At 35.4% G+C, this 16,990-nt stretch overlaps 1 protein-coding gene across 15 annotated transcripts in view; it reads left to right on the top strand.

The window, feature by feature from the left end:
* The window catches only part of XRN1 (5'-3' exoribonuclease 1), a 43,177-nt gene that overhangs the window by 11,846 nt on the left and 14,341 nt on the right, over positions 1-16,990 (top strand). For 10 of the 15 annotated variants that reach the window (XR_013957281.1, XR_013957282.1, XM_080622314.1 and 7 more), the window contains 20 exons: positions 1,604-1,667; positions 2,389-2,494; positions 2,879-2,968; positions 3,098-3,254; positions 3,603-3,722; positions 4,718-4,887; positions 5,738-5,858; positions 5,955-6,053; positions 6,823-6,926; positions 7,998-8,129; positions 8,949-9,111; positions 9,552-9,665; positions 10,130-10,228; positions 10,392-10,507; positions 11,364-11,510; positions 11,889-11,978; positions 13,157-13,292; positions 14,237-14,293; positions 14,964-15,114; positions 16,133-16,202. Coding sequence is in view for 13 of the 15 variants with exons in the window: in XM_080622314.1 (XP_080478440.1) it covers positions 1,604-1,667; positions 2,389-2,494; positions 2,879-2,968; positions 3,098-3,254; positions 3,603-3,722; positions 4,718-4,887; positions 5,738-5,858; positions 5,955-6,053; positions 6,823-6,926; positions 7,998-8,129; positions 8,949-9,111; positions 9,552-9,665; positions 10,130-10,228; positions 10,392-10,507; positions 11,364-11,510; positions 11,889-11,978; positions 13,157-13,292; positions 14,237-14,293; positions 14,964-15,114; positions 16,133-16,202 (2,306 nt within the window). In the remaining 2 variants the exon portion in view is untranslated. The remainder of the gene's footprint in view (positions 1-1,603; positions 1,668-2,388; positions 2,495-2,878; positions 2,969-3,097; positions 3,255-3,602; positions 3,723-4,717; positions 4,888-5,737; positions 5,859-5,954; positions 6,054-6,822; positions 6,927-7,997; positions 8,130-8,948; positions 9,112-9,551; positions 9,666-10,129; positions 10,229-10,391; positions 10,508-11,363; positions 11,511-11,888; positions 11,979-13,156; positions 13,293-14,236; positions 14,294-14,963; positions 15,115-16,132; positions 16,203-16,990) is intronic. The other 5 variants (XM_080622323.1, XM_080622315.1, XM_080622322.1 and 2 more) reach the window with 4 other exon arrangements.

Consider the following 16,990-nt stretch of genomic DNA (forward strand, 5'->3'; position numbering starts at 1 on the left):
ATCAGAGGAAGAAGAAGAAGTAAAGGTGACTTCTCGACCCCAGACCTCAACCGAGCTACAGAATATGCAAAGAGATTTTACCCGTCAACCAGGGGAGCACATCATCACTTGATTGCTCCGATGCTGGGACAGTGGGGCCGATGGTCACAAACTAGAAGGTAGAGAAACCAAGCAGCTGGGATCACTTGCTAGGGAAGGGGGAATTGACAAAGCAATTGCAAAAGAGAAAGTCCCTCAGCCTTTGGAGGCGGCTCTTGGCAGCTGTGAAAGAAAGGTTTCCAAACAAGGACGATGTTATGAGTCGTTCAGCCAAGTGGACTACTCTAGAGAAAGCCATCCAGTCTCTGAGGGAATCAGCCATTGTAGAGATGATCTGTTGCAGGCTGGATGCCGGGAAAGGACCCATAGATCCAAATGAAGTTGAATGTGCATGACCCATGTGGCAGAAATTTACATGAAATGCACCGTCATCATATGCCCACTCATTGGCAGCAATAACCTAGAATGACATAGCACCACCAACAGTGGCTGAAATGATCCATCAACTCTGAGAGTTTGAAGACAATCTCACCCTTTCCGTCATCTCAGCTGTGGAAAAACTCTCTCAGGAGTTCGAACAATTGAGAGATGATCTATCTGATTTATCCAGCTCCTCACGTGTACCAACCCACGTCTCAGCTATTAACAAAAAGCATCCCTTATCATCATTATTATTATTGGTGGTAGCAGTTGTGGGTTTGTGTTATCCCTTAGTTACTGGACTGTTCTTATCTCAACCTGTGGGAGTTACATTCTTTCAATTCTCCTACCCATCCCTCTGGGAGCAGGGAGGAAGGAGGGGGGAGTGTGTGAGCGGCTAGGTGGTTCTGACTTGCTAGCTGGACTTAAACCATGACACACTGTATATCATTATCTTGTTCTTTAGTGAAGTTTGTGGTTTGTAAGAATAAGATACTAGCTGTTCCTTTAATAAGGTGTCTTTTTTGTGGTTGTTTTCTTATTTACCTGAGAAGTTTGGAGCAGTTGTATAGTATTGGCTATCTTGACATCCTTTGAATGGCAGTAACAGTCAGGAGCTTGTGTATCTTAGGTACAGGGGAAGAGTCTGCTTATTGAAAGCTACTCAGTGCTGTATGCAAAAGACAGTGTGAGAGTGAAGTGAATGTGTGGCTTGTTTGACACTCTAAAACAAGATTTCTTGTGTCCCTACTTCCCACAACAGTCATTGAGCTCTTAAAAATTTACTCATGAAAAATTTGGCTGCATACTGGTGCTGTAGCACAATGCATGATGTAGGTAAAAATCCTTAAATATGTACTACACAGTTCTGGAAACAGTAGTATTTTGGAAAACAAAACTTTAGATATTTTATAAAGGTAGTTGAGATTTTATTTGAGCCTTCTCCTTTGTGTGGTCTGTCCTTTTGTCAGATAAAATAATTTTCCCTAGGCAACTACAGGAGAAGAAAATGTAGTGGGGTTTATACTAAATAATGTTTAAACATCTTGATTATAACATTCTGAGTTGCAGATTATATGGTTGTAAATGAGGTTTGTGCATTTTATTCTGTCTTTTTACTTTATCTCAAATATTAATTTAATAGGCTCAGGAAAACTCCATATGTTTGGCGGCTTTAGAAAAAAATGAAGGTGAAGTGACCCCTAAAAGTAAGTGCAAGTAATTTTTCAATATACATATTACAAAAGAGAACTTTTTTAATTTGTGTATAGACTTTGAAGATCTGTAAGAATTGTATGTCAGAAATGACCTTAATCTAAATGGAAGAATTAATGTAGTCAGCTCTTGGTAAATGGAACTGCACATCAGTGGCTTACGGTGAGAGGGAATGGGGCTAAAGCTTTTGAAGTGCTTCTTCCCTGATCAGTATTTTTCTGATGAATTAAGGGAAAGAATGAGCAAAACTCCAGCATTATGTCTTTGATAATTGTATGCTTAGGTAAATTGTTATACAAGTGGGGATAAATGAATAGATTTTTTATATGGCTTTGGGGTTGTTGGTTGTGTGAATTGTGTTTAAGCTCATTCCACTTGTAGGAAATGTCTTTTGTTCATGTTATGAAATTTAATGTAAAAAATGTATAAATACTACTCCATGATAAAAGATGTTGCAGGAAAAAGGCTAAATTTTAAAATGTGTTTTAATGTGTTATTTTCTGAAAGCTTATATTTTTTTCTCTGTTCTGTAATTGGGCTACAAAACGGGTTGCAGGTCTTTAAAGAATAAAGGAAGTTCCAGACTTGCTCTGCAAGATTTTGATTGATTGTTTCATGGTACTTCAGTGCAAGGAAGTCAAAACTGAAAGTCTTCAACCTTACTGTAGTAAAGAAGTGAATGTTCATTCTTTTCTTGTCATGACTGCTTTTCAGCTGTAGTGGAAGATGAACCAGAAGATGATGATCTGTTTGAAACTGAATTTAGGCAATACAAAAGAACTTACTACATGACTAAAATGGGTGTAGAAGTAGTTTCTGAGTAAGTGTATGGTTTATTGTGGGTTTTTTCCTTGTTTTTTTTTTTCCTTTTTTTCTTTTTCTGTTTTTAAACACCAAAGTCTTTACATATGTCTAATACAAGACAGTATTTTCATCCATGTTGAAAGCACAGAACACATGGCAGTGTACTGCATTGGTGGCTCTTTTGGCTAATGCAATAAGAGCTGCAAGCCAAGTTTCCTGTAGCAAGTATGTGAGGACCAGAGAGAAAAATTCAATTAATGTTCTATCAGTCTGGAGAACTATGGTCTTATTAGGTTCCCCAAATGCTCTGTCTTCATTCCTATGTACAGGGTTCTAAGTAATTTTTATATACTAATGACAATGAGGAATAGTAGTAAGTATCTTTCTTTTTCCTTTTAAGTGACTTCTTGGCTGATCAAGCTGAATGTTATGTCCAGGCAATACAATGGATTTTGCATTATTATTACCATGGAGTTCAGTCATGGAGCTGGTAAGAAAAATTGTCAAATGAGAAATTGTTTCACCGTGTATGCTTGGAACATTTAATGCAGTTCTGTTTGTGATCATTGAACATTGCTGTGCTAAAACTGAGTAACTTAAGAGATTTTTTCCCCTGCAGGTATTATCCTTATCATTATGCACCTTATCTGTCAGATATTCGCAACATAGGCGAACTCAAAATGAAATTTGAACTAGGAAAACCTTTCATGCCATTTGAACAGCTTCTTGCTGTGCTTCCAGCAGCTAGCAAAGATTTGCTACCTAAATGCTACCAGGTGGGATTTAGAATTAAATTGCATTTATCTATTGTTTACTGTTTGTCTGTTTTATTCTGAAGTAGCTCTTTGCTGGATATTTTTGTATGTCCTCTTAATTACGTTCTACCTCCAAATTTAGGTGTAAGGTGAAATACTTCTTACTATTCTTAAGTATATTGTAGAGTTAGTAATAAATAGAAAGTTTTGCATTTGCTAAGCAATTTCAGACTAGGATATTTAAATGATGAATGTTAAATTCCTGTTCAGCCTGGAATTGGTTTCAATACCAGCCTTCCTTTATCTCTTCCTAGCCCTATTGCTAATTTGTCTCTGGTACTATTTAATTTCAATATTGTATTTTCCTAGCATTTGATGATTAGTCAAGACTCTCCTATTATAGAATATTATCCACCAGACTTTAAAACTGACCTAAATGGAAAACAGCAAGAATGGGAAGCTGTAGTATTAATCCCATTTATTGATGAGGTAAGTTCTTTCAATGCCTACTCTCTATAAAAGCTTTGTGACAAAGTGCTAAACTTTTTAATTAATCAACAGTTAGACATACAATTAAATGGAGGTTTAAATTAAAACTTGATAAGACCACAGAAAAATATAAATGTTTGCTGGCTGGGTAGTAAGTTACCACAAGCAAAGTTAGCTTCAAGTGGCAGAAGTCTTAAGTAAAGGCTGTGGAGTTTTTGTTGTTTGTTTTTAGTCAGCTATTCAAATATTTAGTTTCATTTCCTTTGAGGGGAAAAATAATTATATCTATAAATACATAACAAGAAAAATAAGAGGAAAAAAAATAAAAGAAACACTTGGAGAGGAAATAAACCCCAGACTTTTTGCAGAAAATCTCTTCACATGAACACCATTAAATGGGTAGAAGACATTAAATACAAATCAAACGGTAAAAAGGAGAGGAATAAAATACAAGGTTTTCATTTTGTAGATAGGATAATAATATTATATATGTTGTTGTAATATCTTTTATCAGATTAAATTTGAGCACATCAAAGAGTGGATGAAAATGAAAGTGCAGATTAGATGTTAAGAGTATATACAGGTGGTGGCATGTGCCTATCAATTGTTTCCATAGTGTGCAGTGAAAAGTTGGTATGACTTAGTCTTCTTACAAAAGGCAACAGTTACTACTTGAATGACACGTAAGTTTTTGAGAATTTTTCAACAGTTATTTTGTAGAATTTTATTATAACATTTAAAATCTTTTTAAAAGGCAAAATATTGCTAGCCTTTGGAAATCATACTTGCAAATAAGGTAATCTGTATTTTCCAAAGCCATTCCATTGGAATTGTTCTAATTTTATTACAGAGCTGGGACACAAGGAAAGGTGAGGCCACAATTAGAAACTTAGCATATTAGCCAAAAAAGTGCAGGTATCCACTTACCTACAGTAGATGTTTCCAAGATAACTTTTGTTACCAGTTTCACATATGCTAATTTATCTAAAATTTAGAAACGACTGCTGCTGGCCATGGAATCCTGTAATAAGTGCCTAAAAGAAGAGGAGAAACGAAGAAATACTCACAGTGCTTGCTTAATGTACTGGTATGACAAAGATGTAGAGTTTCAGTACATGTCACCATGGCCTGAGAAATTCCCTGCAATAGAAAGATGTCATACAAGGTAAAACTGGCATAACTGGTTTAGAGTAGACTAAAAATAGGTAGAATACTTTTATTAGCATTTTAACCAAAGCTTGTATATGCCACTATATACACTGAAAAAAAGTAAAATGTTGAATTTTATGTTACTTGTTGTGGATGGCACAGTAAAAGTGTTTAGAATTAAATTGTTTGGTAAAAGGGTTTGTCCCTTCAAACGTACTTTGCCTAACAGACGAACCAATGCTAAGTCAGCAAGAACACTCTTAAGAGAATTACTAAACTTTGTATGACACAGAGGATGAAAAACTGGTACAACTACTTGATAATAGTGACAATTTATCAGCATGCTAATTCCAGAGCATTTGTAAAAAAAATGAAAGCATTTGTGTCCGGTGCAGGGTTGAACACAACTGTGTGTTTCACCTTTCTTGCATGGAAAGTAGCCAGCTTTATATGACACAGGCTAAGGTTTTAAGACTAAATGGAAACCTAACCTTGATAGTAGTCAAACTTAAAGCATAACAGAGGAGGAATGCCTGTTGCAGGATTACATTCAGTGGGGAATTAATAGTTGTGAAAATGAATGATACCATATGGAACCATTTCAGTTAAGAATTTGACAATAACAGTGAATTAAGATGGCGAGATTGGGACATACTGTGGCTTTATGTTTTGTCTTTTTCTTAATGAGTAGTGTCTTTCCAGCAATAGCACAATGCTTTGTAGAGATTCCAAGTGACTTAAGTTAGTTGGCACCCTACAGAAAAGTCAAAGCATTGGTCAGTTAATGAGTGTTTGAATGAGTAATGAGAGTTTCTAGAGCCAAAGGTCAATCTGTTTGAACAAACATTGCGCGACTTGTTTTTTAGGTATAAAACAATACCTTTGGATGCTTGGCACGTAGAAATAACCCACAATAAGATAACTAAAATCAACAAGAGTGCATTATATTTTTGTGGATTTCCTACTTTAAAGCACATTAAGCATAAGGTAAAAATTTCTCTCTTCTCATGTTTTCCATTGTATTTAATAGACAGCTTTGTAAGAGTTCCAGTCAGTTTTATGTGCTGTTTTGTTTTTGCACAGTTCTATCTTAGAAAAAGTGGTGTACAGGTGTTTCAGCAAAGCAGCCATGGAGAGAACATGATGCTAGAAATCATAGCTAATGGGAACTCAAAAGAACAGGTAAGCAGTCAGCTCCTAACAAAACAAAACCAAAAAACAAGCAAACAAAAAAATCGGCACAAAAATCCCCACAACAAAACAAAAAAAAAAATTGGAAATCTGGGAAAAGAAAACAGTTTCAGAGATAAATAAAACCAGGAAAGAAGAGAGGAGAAAGATGACAAGATAGGATTTTACAGGAGAGAGTTAGGGAGAGTGAATATAGATGCTTGGAGATAATTAAATAAGCCAAAACAATGCATTAAAAATAGTAGAAACTCATTGAAAAAAATGACATAATGTGAGACTAAAATTACAGATGCTGGTTAAATTCAGGACATAAGTGCTGTTTCTTTATTTCAGTGAAATACGAAAGTAAAATCTACAATAAAAAATATTCCACTAATTTCAAGTTGTCAGTTTGATCATTGTGTCCCACAGACACAAATAGTTCTCTGTGATTTAACAAAAAAAGTACATAGTGAGTCTATACCAGAAATATAAATCAATCCAGGTCTTACAGCTAACATATGCTACATGTAAAGAGCCACGATTGGAATATGATACTTTGTCCTAAGAAATGAAATATGATTTTCCATTTCTACTAAGAGATTGTGTTATATGTATCAAAATATAATTTAATAGGCTAAAATGAGCTTTTTATTTTGAAAGAAAACCTGTTCTTTAACTAGGGTGGCTTTTATTGAAAAAACACTGTGAAAATACTTTAACAGAAATCTTTTAGTATGTTAAACAATTAATAACTTCTGGTTCTTTGGATTTTTTTCAGGTAGTAGAAAATGTTGCCAGTTCTGTACTTGGAAAACGTGTTTTCGTTAACTGGCCACACCTTGAAGAAGCCAGAGTTGTTGCTGTGTCAGATGGAGAGACTAAGTAAGAGACATCTCATAGATTGTTATTTGTCATCTTTATTATTTTATTCAAAATAACTTCTTAGGCTGTACAAGAAGAGTTTTGGTTTTATTGCAATACTTGCTAACAGTAAGTTAGTCCAGATGTTATCAAAGGTTGCTTGGTGGAAGAACCTTTGTTTAACATTGTTCTGAGGTTTGGTTATCTCTGTAGAAGTCTAGTCCTTCAGTATTTTGCTATTGACGTTGAAGTTTGGGAGAGATCTTTCTTAACTTTGAGGTGTCCTGGTTTAGCAGTAGCAGTCATTTTTTCTCCTTCTAGTTGCTGGTGCAGCGTTGTGTTTTTCACTTTTGGCCTGGGACAGTACTGATAAAACCGATGTTTTCAGTTGCTGGTCAGAATGTTTAGTCTAACCAAGGACTTTGTGAGTCTCATGCTCTGCCAGGGAGGGAGGGGAAGCCGGGAGGAAGCAGGGACAGGACACCTGACCCAAACTAACCAAAGAGGTATTCCATACCATAGCGCGTCATGCCCAGGAGGTAACTGAGAGTTACCTGGAAGGGCTAGAACACTGCTGGGTGGGGGGCGAGGTATCGGTATCGATCGACGGGTGGTGAGGTGCTGTATTCTCTTTCCTTGTTAGTTCTCTTATAATTATTATTATTAGTATTATTGGTAGCAATAGTGATTTGTGTTATACTTTAGTTCCTAAACTGTTCTTATCTCAACCTGTGGGAGTTGCATTCTTTCGATTCTCTTCCCTGTCCCTCCAGGAGTGGGGGAAGTAGACTGCGTGGTTCTAATTTACGGCCTGGGCTTAAACCACGACAGAAGGAAAATGCATGTACAGAAATCCACACAGAATTAATGTAAAAGAGAACATTTCTACACGTTCTTTTTTTCAGCATAGGCACTGGTATTGTTTTATAAAAAATATGCCGTGTGGTCTGTTGTAAGGAGTTGAGAAAAGAGCACTGCAAGTTTTCTTGTCCTTAACAAATGATTTCTAAGTATTCTAAGTTTTGCTCACAACTGGTCATGTCTAGATTAATCTCACCTGGTTAAATTCATACTTGTCATAATATTTTCAAGGTTTTATTTGGAAGAACCACACGGCACAGAGAAGCTTTACATGGGAAATGCAGTGCCCCCAACTAAAGTTGCGTACATTGGAGATAAGGAGCAGAGCACCTGGTTCAAAGACATTCAAGGCATTTCAGAGCAGTAAGTAACTTTGCAAATCAAGTGTAACTTTGAATTTCATAACTTAGAGATGCTTTATTTGATGTATTACAGACATAAGTAGCAGAGAAGAGCTACTGCAATTTAAAAAAAAAAAAACCGAACAAAAACAACACCAAAACCAAAAAGCCACCAAACCAAAACAAACAAATTAACAAAAAAACCACCAAAAAACACCACAAACACAAGAACACCAAACTGACAAAACAGTTTATGCTGAAGTTTCAGAATATATGGAGTTAGTCTCTAGGTATTTAAAGTTAGATGCTGTTACAAAAGAATTCTCAAATGAATGAGTTTCAGTGTTTACTCTCCCAGTCAATTTTCTCTTCTGGTCTTAGTAATCTTCAGTGGTAGACCGTATATAGAATAGAGTCATACAATACCTAGTTACAACTTCAACAGCTTAGCATTGTTAAATTTGAATATAGCTCTTGCTTTTTTAGAGTGTGGGTGCCCAGTGGAACACAACTGAGTTACAGAAACTTGCCATTTTATTAGCTGTCATTTGAGTTAACTGCCTGAATTACCCCAACACTTCCCACTGTAAAGGTACAAATGCATTTAAATTAACACACTTGGCTGTGTAGTGGTGGTTGTGCAACTGCCATGTATAAGCAGTTGGTTAAGCTGTTTATTTTGGGCATTTTTCTAAAATGGGAAGCAAACTGTTGGAATAATTTTGTTGTTTATTATATTTCAGGCAATTCTGTTGTCTTTGTTCAGTTCTGTTTATTGTAATCATTTGTATGTTCATTGTAATTCATTGTAATTCATTGTAATGTTCTGCTTTGTATTCAGCTATCAGAGAAGAAAAGGAATAATTATCCATGAAACATCCATAGTTGTATATGCTCAGCTACTCACTGGTAATAGATATCAGCTAAAACAAAATGGAGAAGTTTATTTGGAGAAGCAGTGGTCAAAACAAGTTCTTCCTTTTGTTTACCAAACTGTTGTCAAGGTAAATACAGAAGGTGCACATAGCACCTTATTCCATTTAGAGTAAGCAGAGGAAAGAGTATATGTTCCTTTAAAACAAAACAATGGACAAAAGTAAACAAGTTAATACAATTTATTGTATTAAAAAGCATAACATGCTTAGGCAAGTATTTGATCATGAAATTTGGGAATTTGGGACAAAATTTGCAGTTTAGAGATTTTACTGGAAGAATACCTTTTGTCATGTTTTTACTGATGGTATTTTGAATGAAGTACAGTTAGTGATGCTCAACTATGCTACTCTAGTTGCTTGTATAACGGCATTTGTAGTATTAACTTCTTTGCCTTTGAATTATTTCAGATTCAGATATTTTAGAATAAGTGTGTATTTAGATGAACTTCTTAATTATTCTACTGTAATCTGATGATACTTAACATTATCAATTTTGTCTTTTTGTGTAGGATATCAAAGCCTTTGACTCTCATTTTTCAAACATCAAAACTTTGGATGACTTATTTCCTCCTGGAAGTATAGCCTTTATGCTGGGCTCTCCTTACTATGGCTGCATGGGAGAAGTTAGTTCCAATAATTTCTTTTTCCAATTTTATTTTTTTTTTCCCCCCTAGACTTTGTTATTCACAAGCCTAAAATAATAAAAATATGTTCTGTGGTAGTAGTGGTCTCTTGCTAGCTAAAATTTCAAATCAAAGATTCTCTCATGGCTTAGTCAGAGAAGGAGGGAGTTCTGCTTTCTCTATCACTGTTGCTCACATAGAAGGAAAAAGGTAGCACAGCTTGAATACGTGATTATTTTTAGTAATTATTTGGGATAATTTGCAATGCACAAAGTTCCATTTTGGACCAGTTTTAGTCATTGATTCCTTTAATTTAGGTTGCCTCTATGAGGAAGCACTGCACAGATGAAGGCAAGATGATGAATCCAAAAGTATCTCTGTGATGACTGCTGCAAAATTATTGACGAAGTATCCAGACTGCTGGTTTTAAGTAACATTTTTGATGTGTTGTATTTCTCTCCAAGGTTCAAGATTCTCGTGACGTGATCACAGAAGGTAGAATTCGTGTCATCTTCAATATTCCGTGTGAACCCCAGCTTGATCCTTTAATACAGAACCAGCATGTAAGTACTTCTGGTTTTCTAGTGGAAGTTTAAACAGTCAGCCAAATATATTTTGCAATGGTAAATGTCTTTAAGGGTTGCTTCCATATCGTTCATTCGCCCTTTGTATAAAAATCATTATCCTTTGGGAATTGCCAATATTTTTTGTTTGTTTGTTTTAAAGAAATATTCTGTGAAATACAATCCTGCATATGTTTTGGCCAGCCGTCTTGGAGTAAGTGGATATCTTGTCTCCAGATTTACAGGGAGTATCTTTATTGGAAGAGGATCAAAGAAAAAGTAAGTTATATTTGTGAATTTTGACTGTAGAAAAGCTTCTGAATTCTAATACAACTTTACCTAATTTCTGATATGTTTAAGTGTTGTGCTTACCAAGCATATAACAGTTTCGTGATGTGAAGCTTCCTTTAAAATAGATTTTTTTGTGAACTAAATTTGTATGCAGTGTTTTTGTCTCCTATCATAAACTTCCTAATTTTTGTTTACTGGAGAGTTGTTCTGTAGGCTTTAGTATTGTGAAAGATGTAACTTGACTTACGTGGTTAGCTATTTGCATAATTAAAGCAAGAGCTTGAAATTAATTTGCCATACTGAGAATAAAAAGTGGAATTGGGAACTAATTTCATTGTACTTAAACTGCTTTTTATATATACACACACACACACATATATGCGTATACATACATTATATATGTATATAAAAGGGAAGCAATCCCTATAATTTTATGAATGTCAGAGTTGTGGTTTCCTGTGACAACTCACTAAGGAAGTGGTTGATGCATGAGCATCTTGTTTGATTTAATGTGTAAATTTGTTCCCCAAATTTGTTCAGGGGCATCCATCTACGTTTTGGTAAATGCCAGGTAGATTGTGTTGATCAGGTCTCTATTAAGGAAGATGGGTTAATTATTCCCTACCTTCCTTTGCAGTAAGATATGGACATGCGTGTGGAAAGTTACCATAGCACAGCGTGTGTCCTGTAACATTTACAGCTGACACAATGCTAACAAGTAAACAATACAATGAAATTAATTTTAATTTTATTATGGTTTAAGGCGGAGGATGTATGTTTGTGTTTTCTAATGTATACACACACATTTTTATTACTGGAAGTTAATAAACTTTTTTACTTCCAGCCCTCATGGAGAACAAAAAGCAAATGTAGGACTAAACCTGAAGTTCAATAAGAAGAATGAAGAAGTTCCTGGCTATACTAAGAAAGTTGGAAATGAATGGACGTATTCTTCTGCAGTAGAACAACTACTTGCTGAGTATTTAGAAAGGTAAATATTGGATACAAACTTCATCCAAATTATCCACCTTTGGATCAGTCTTCGGATTCTGTCCTCTGTACACACATCTTCTGAGAGCCAGTGAGTTTGCTTTTGGAGATGGCATGGGTTTTTTTGATTTCTTTTTGATTTTTTCGTCCCAGTGTTTTCCTTCCAACAGTCTCTTCCTCCAGGGTGAAGCATATTTTGGGATAGAGTAATTCTGTCAGCAGGTTACCCTTGACAAACGTGCAGTATGACACTAAAGTAAGAAATAATCTGTCTGGCCTCCACAAATTTTGAAGTTCATCAAAGTTTGTTTTGATTAGGCTTTTTTGTGCTATATGCTGATGTGAAACTAAATTTATTTTCCTTTCTTTCATTTTTTAGGGTTCCTGAACTGTTTAATTATATAGCCAAGAACAGCCAGGAAGATATCTTCTATGAAGATGACATTTGGCCTGGAGAGGATGAGAATGGGTAAGCCTTCTTTCTGCTGTTTCCCCCCACCCCTAGAATAAGTAGAATAAAGACTGATAACATTATGAAGTTGATGGTAATCAAATAGTGGCTGTTATGTAACTGTAGCCTTGCTATTCCTTGAGCAACACGAGTTCAGTGATGACTCTGAAAAAAAAAAAAAGTCAGAATGTTGTACGTTGTAGTTGTGGAGTTCAAGTTGCTGTCAGACTCCTATCTCAAGTCTGGTAAGTGAGAAAACTAATTTCCAGTGGCTACTTCATGATTCTTGCTTTTAAAGTAACCCTCAATAAGCATAGTTAGGAATAATCACTAAAATCACCAAAAGATCATTTTTGGAAGAAAGCAATAATTATTTCAATTGTTTAAGATCACTTCAAATTTGAAAAATAACATGTTCAGAATTTAAAGTGCTTTGTAGATTTTAAGTATGCATTCAATCAGTTTCATGGGAGACAAAGAGCAACCTTGATTCCAGACACAGTACAGAAACATTAAAAAGGCTTTTAGTATTAGCTCTATTCACAGGCTTGAGATGGTAGGTCTGCATGATGCAGAACTCTTGCCAGGTGCATATACCACTATGGGATACTAATCTCCGGTTTGTGTGCCATTTTAGTAGAGGCATGCCCTGAAGTTCTTTCTTGCTGTGTTCTGAGACACAGCTAGTCACAGAACCTTTAATCACAGCTGGTCATGGTTAGTTGATGGGATGCAAGCATAATTTACTGAATACTTCTTTTTTCTTGGCAAAACTTCAGGTTATAATTTTAGAATCATAGAATCATAGAATAGTTAGGGTTGGAAAGGACCTTAAGATCATCTAGTTCCAACCACCCTGCCATGGGCAGGGACACCTCACACTAAACCATGCCACCCAAGGCTTCATCCAACCTAGTCTTGAACGCTGCCAGGGATGGAGCATTCACAACTTCCCTGGGCAACCCATTCCAGTGCCTCACCACCCTAACAGTAAAGAATCAGTATTGCGTGATTCATTTAAATTTTTCTGTTTTAACCCTTATTGTAAACTCATGCAGAACTCTTAAATTCTGTTACATTATGAATGTATATAAGCATTGCGCCTATATCATAATACCTGATGATTAAATCAAGTAACGTGGTAAAATGCTTTGTTTATACAGTTAAAAGTTTTAATTTATGTCTTTTTTATTTAGAGCTGAGAAAGTTCAAGAAATTGTTGCCTGGTTAAAGGCACATCCTGTGTCTGCTTTGTCTCGCGCATCTTGTGACTTGCAAATTTTGGATGCAGCCATTGTTGAGAAAATTGAAGAAGAAATAGAGAAATGCAAGGTATGCAGCTTGGTATCATTGTGAGCAGGGGTGAACCAAAAAACAACTGCTTGTTACTTTGCGGGTTCTTGAATTAGAATAAGATGATTGAAGATTACCTCTTATTCCAAAGAAAAAGAATACAGAATGTAGTGTAAGACCTGAATTTTTAATGCGAATTGTCCTTGAAATTCAGAAGAGCTCATTTTTAATCCTTTTAATTGACTCTTTTCCAGGCAACCCAGCAGCATTAGGCCATACTCTGTTCTCTAAACTGTGGTTTTTAGAAAGTGAACGTGTCAGTATATAGATTCTGAACTATTGAAGTGCTTTTTCTACGTGCAGTGTCAGCTGGTTTTCCCTTGCAGTTTCTATTTGGTCTGAAGAAAATTATAAAATCAGAAAATTGTGTTCTGAAAGCCATAGATCAAAAAAAGGGACAAGAAAATTACTAAAGCAAAAGCTAAAGGCAAAGCCACATGAAACAGTGGGCTTATTTCTTTGAAATTACTTGCAAGGACATGTTAATAAAATCAGTGTGAATTCTCAAATTAGCCAAACAAAGCAAACGCTTTGGTAAGAAATCCCACGTTTTGAAAACTGGTCTTAGTCATCCTAAAGACTTCACAAAGCTGTATACCTTTATCTAAAAGAAACAGGAGAATTCTCCATAGAATTCTCCAAGAATTCTTTGGGGTGAGGCACTGGAATGAGTTGCCCAGGGAAGTTGTGAATGCTCCATCCCTGGAGGTGTTCAAGGCCAGGTTGGACAGAGCCTTAGGTGGCATGGTTTAGTGGAAGGTGTCCCTGCCCATTGCAGGGTGGTTGGAACTAGATGATCTTAAGGTCCTTTCCAACCCTAACTATTCTATGATTCTATAATCTTTTCAGGTGTTTTCTTGTACCTGAAATCCACTGTTGGTTCCTACAGTAGTTTGTAATAACTTTTTGTTTCTTTCCTTTAGCAGAGAAAGAGCAACAAGAAGGTGCGAGTAACTGTGAAACCCCATTTACTGTACAGAGTAAGTGACATGAGAAGTTTTTTTTTCTTGAAGTTAATATGTCCAAATGGTATTTATTTTACCTAAGCGTAACAACTTTCAGAGAGGGGAATTTTATGACAGTATTGATGGAAGAAGAAATTTTATGATGCCTTCTGGAAAATCAGTTTGATAACATTGTCTGTCTCTAAAAAGAACGAATTTCTACTAAAGACTCCGTCATGTATTACATTGACTTTTAGTTCTTTTCTACCTTCCTGTCGTTCATGCTTCTACAGTTACTATTGACTGTACAAGGAAGGCAAAATAAAATGTACTTCCTGTTAGTCTTTTCTTGCCTGTTTTGATTTTTGTTCAGTTCTTGACATAGAACCAATTGCTCATCTTGCTTGGTATTTCAGAGATAGCCATGTTACTGACACAGGCAGGTTGTACCTGGTGGCTTTATTTTATCTAAATTGATCCCATTGGTCTGCCTTGGGTCATGTATGGCACTGCTGTTTCTCAGGCAGCAGCAGTAAGTGACAGCGGCAAGAAAAAAAAAATGCTTTGTGTCTAAAGAGGAAAAAATTCTATTCTTAAACTTACACGCACGCACATGAAAGTTCACTTTATAGTGTGTTTCAGATATTGTTGTAAATGCATTTTGATTATAATCCCTATTTTTTTTTTTTTGCAAACATTAACACAGTCTTTTGGTCATTGTCAGCCATTAGAACAACAGAATGGGGTTGTTCCAGATCGTGATGCAGAGTATAAGCTGTTTGACCGTGTTGTCAATGTAAGAGAGAACTTTTCCGTTCCAGTTGGTCTTCGAGGTACCATTATAGGAATTAAAGGAGGTAAGATTTTCTTCATAATTTTGGCATTATAGCTGTATAACAGCACAGCTAGTGATGTGAAAGCAGGCTTCAGAAAAGTGTTTTGTCTGATGATTGTGAACACACAGAAGTTTCTCATCTATGAAGCATATGCAGCTTGAAGCCACTAATGGCATATTTACTGCTTTGAATTAAACCTACAGGTATTCTATTTTAATTTTACGTGTTATAATGCTGTACTTTGAATGAGAAATTATTCTTTGTTTCTTCTTAATATGAAGAAGGCAGAGATCTGTGAGAAAGAAGACAGCAAAAAAGAAACAAAATAAAGTTATGGGAAGATACAGGCAAAGTTAGGAAAAGTAGAGATACTAATTAATGTTAGCCTTAATACTTACACGAAGCATAAAATTTTATCAAATATGATTTGTCTCAGATTGTTTTATTTGGAATTTGGGTTTTATTCTGTGATATTCCATTTCTGTTAAATGGCATGGATTTATACGTTCTTTGACAAGATTATCCGTAAATGTATTTATTTAAGTAGTTGTTTTCTCATTCAGTTGGCATTCAACAGAATCTTGAATAGACTAGACTTGAGTGCAGCTTTTTAAAAGGGGTATCTTTTCTGTAATGAGTATATGCTAGTATAATTTTAAAGGAGTATTAGTCTATCATTATGCAAGAAGGTAATGTTAGAGCTGTCAGTTTCCAACTGCCTGAACATAAAGATGGCTTGCATCTCTTTTCTGGCAGTTTGACAGCTGTGAGATACTGCTATAAATTGCAGTTCTATTAATGCAGGTTGATAAGTTGTTATGCACTGTACATAATCTAAAAGGGCATATATATGACTTTGAGAAACATTTCTGAGTTGTTGTTAATTAACTCATTTAAGGAATAATGTTGGTTTTGTAGCTGATTAGTAAGGTTTTGATATTTTTATAATTTACTGCATAACTAATATGGATATTTACATCATTTAGATGAAAACAGCTGCTGTTACATATCTAAGATGACTTTTTTTTGTTTTCTGTAGCCAGTAGAGAAACAGATGTGCTCTTTGAAGTTCTGTTTGATGAAGAATTCCTTGGAGGCCTAACTATAAGGTGTGTGCAGGGGGTTTCATAGTCATTTCATGCTGTTGGTACAGATGGCATGAAATTGTTGCTGTTGGATTCAGTGACTGTTTTTAATACTTGTTTTTAAAACTTTCTGAACAGCGTTGGTCACTTTTTATTTCTTTTATCTTTCTTTTTTGGTTTTTTTCCTCTCTGAGTATGGATAATTTTTATGAAATATATATTTTGGAAATGCTCTTTAGGCTTTTTTGAGTGCTTATAAGCTTGTGATTTGTAGAAAGCAAATACCAACCAGCAGAATAAAGCACTAAATCCAAATGTCTCTCTAAATGAATATGTACAAAACAGGTTGTAATCAGTAGGTCTTCAACATGTAGATTGAAAAATAGTAATCATCTGTTCCTCTGAAGGAGGGACTCTGAACCATTACAAACCTGAACTGTTCTTTCAGGAGGTGGAGGCATGGTTAATGCTTGTGTTTCAAGAAGTTTGATAAGTCTTCTGTATTTGAGTAATCAGGTGAACTTCTAAGTGCAAACATTTACCCAGCAGGCTTTATTTTACTGTTGTTCTTAGATAAATTGAGTTTTTTATGACAGAAATTAGAGGAGAATCTTACCTGTTCCCTCTCTTCAGCAACCATAACACAGCCCTTTCGCTTGCAAGGGCATATCCTGTAACACACAAAATCTTCAATATTCAAAATCATAAAGGAAGATGTAAAACTGGTTAAATGCTACATAAGTTCTATTTATAATTCTGCTACTGGCTTCAGTTTTTATCTTGGAAAAAAGAATAATTGTTTCCTGTTCCAT

The sequence above is a fragment of the Psittacula echo genome (genome assembly GCF_963264785.1).
Source record: "Psittacula echo genome assembly, chromosome: 7".
NCBI lineage: Eukaryota > Metazoa > Chordata > Aves > Psittaciformes > Psittacidae > Psittacula > Psittacula echo.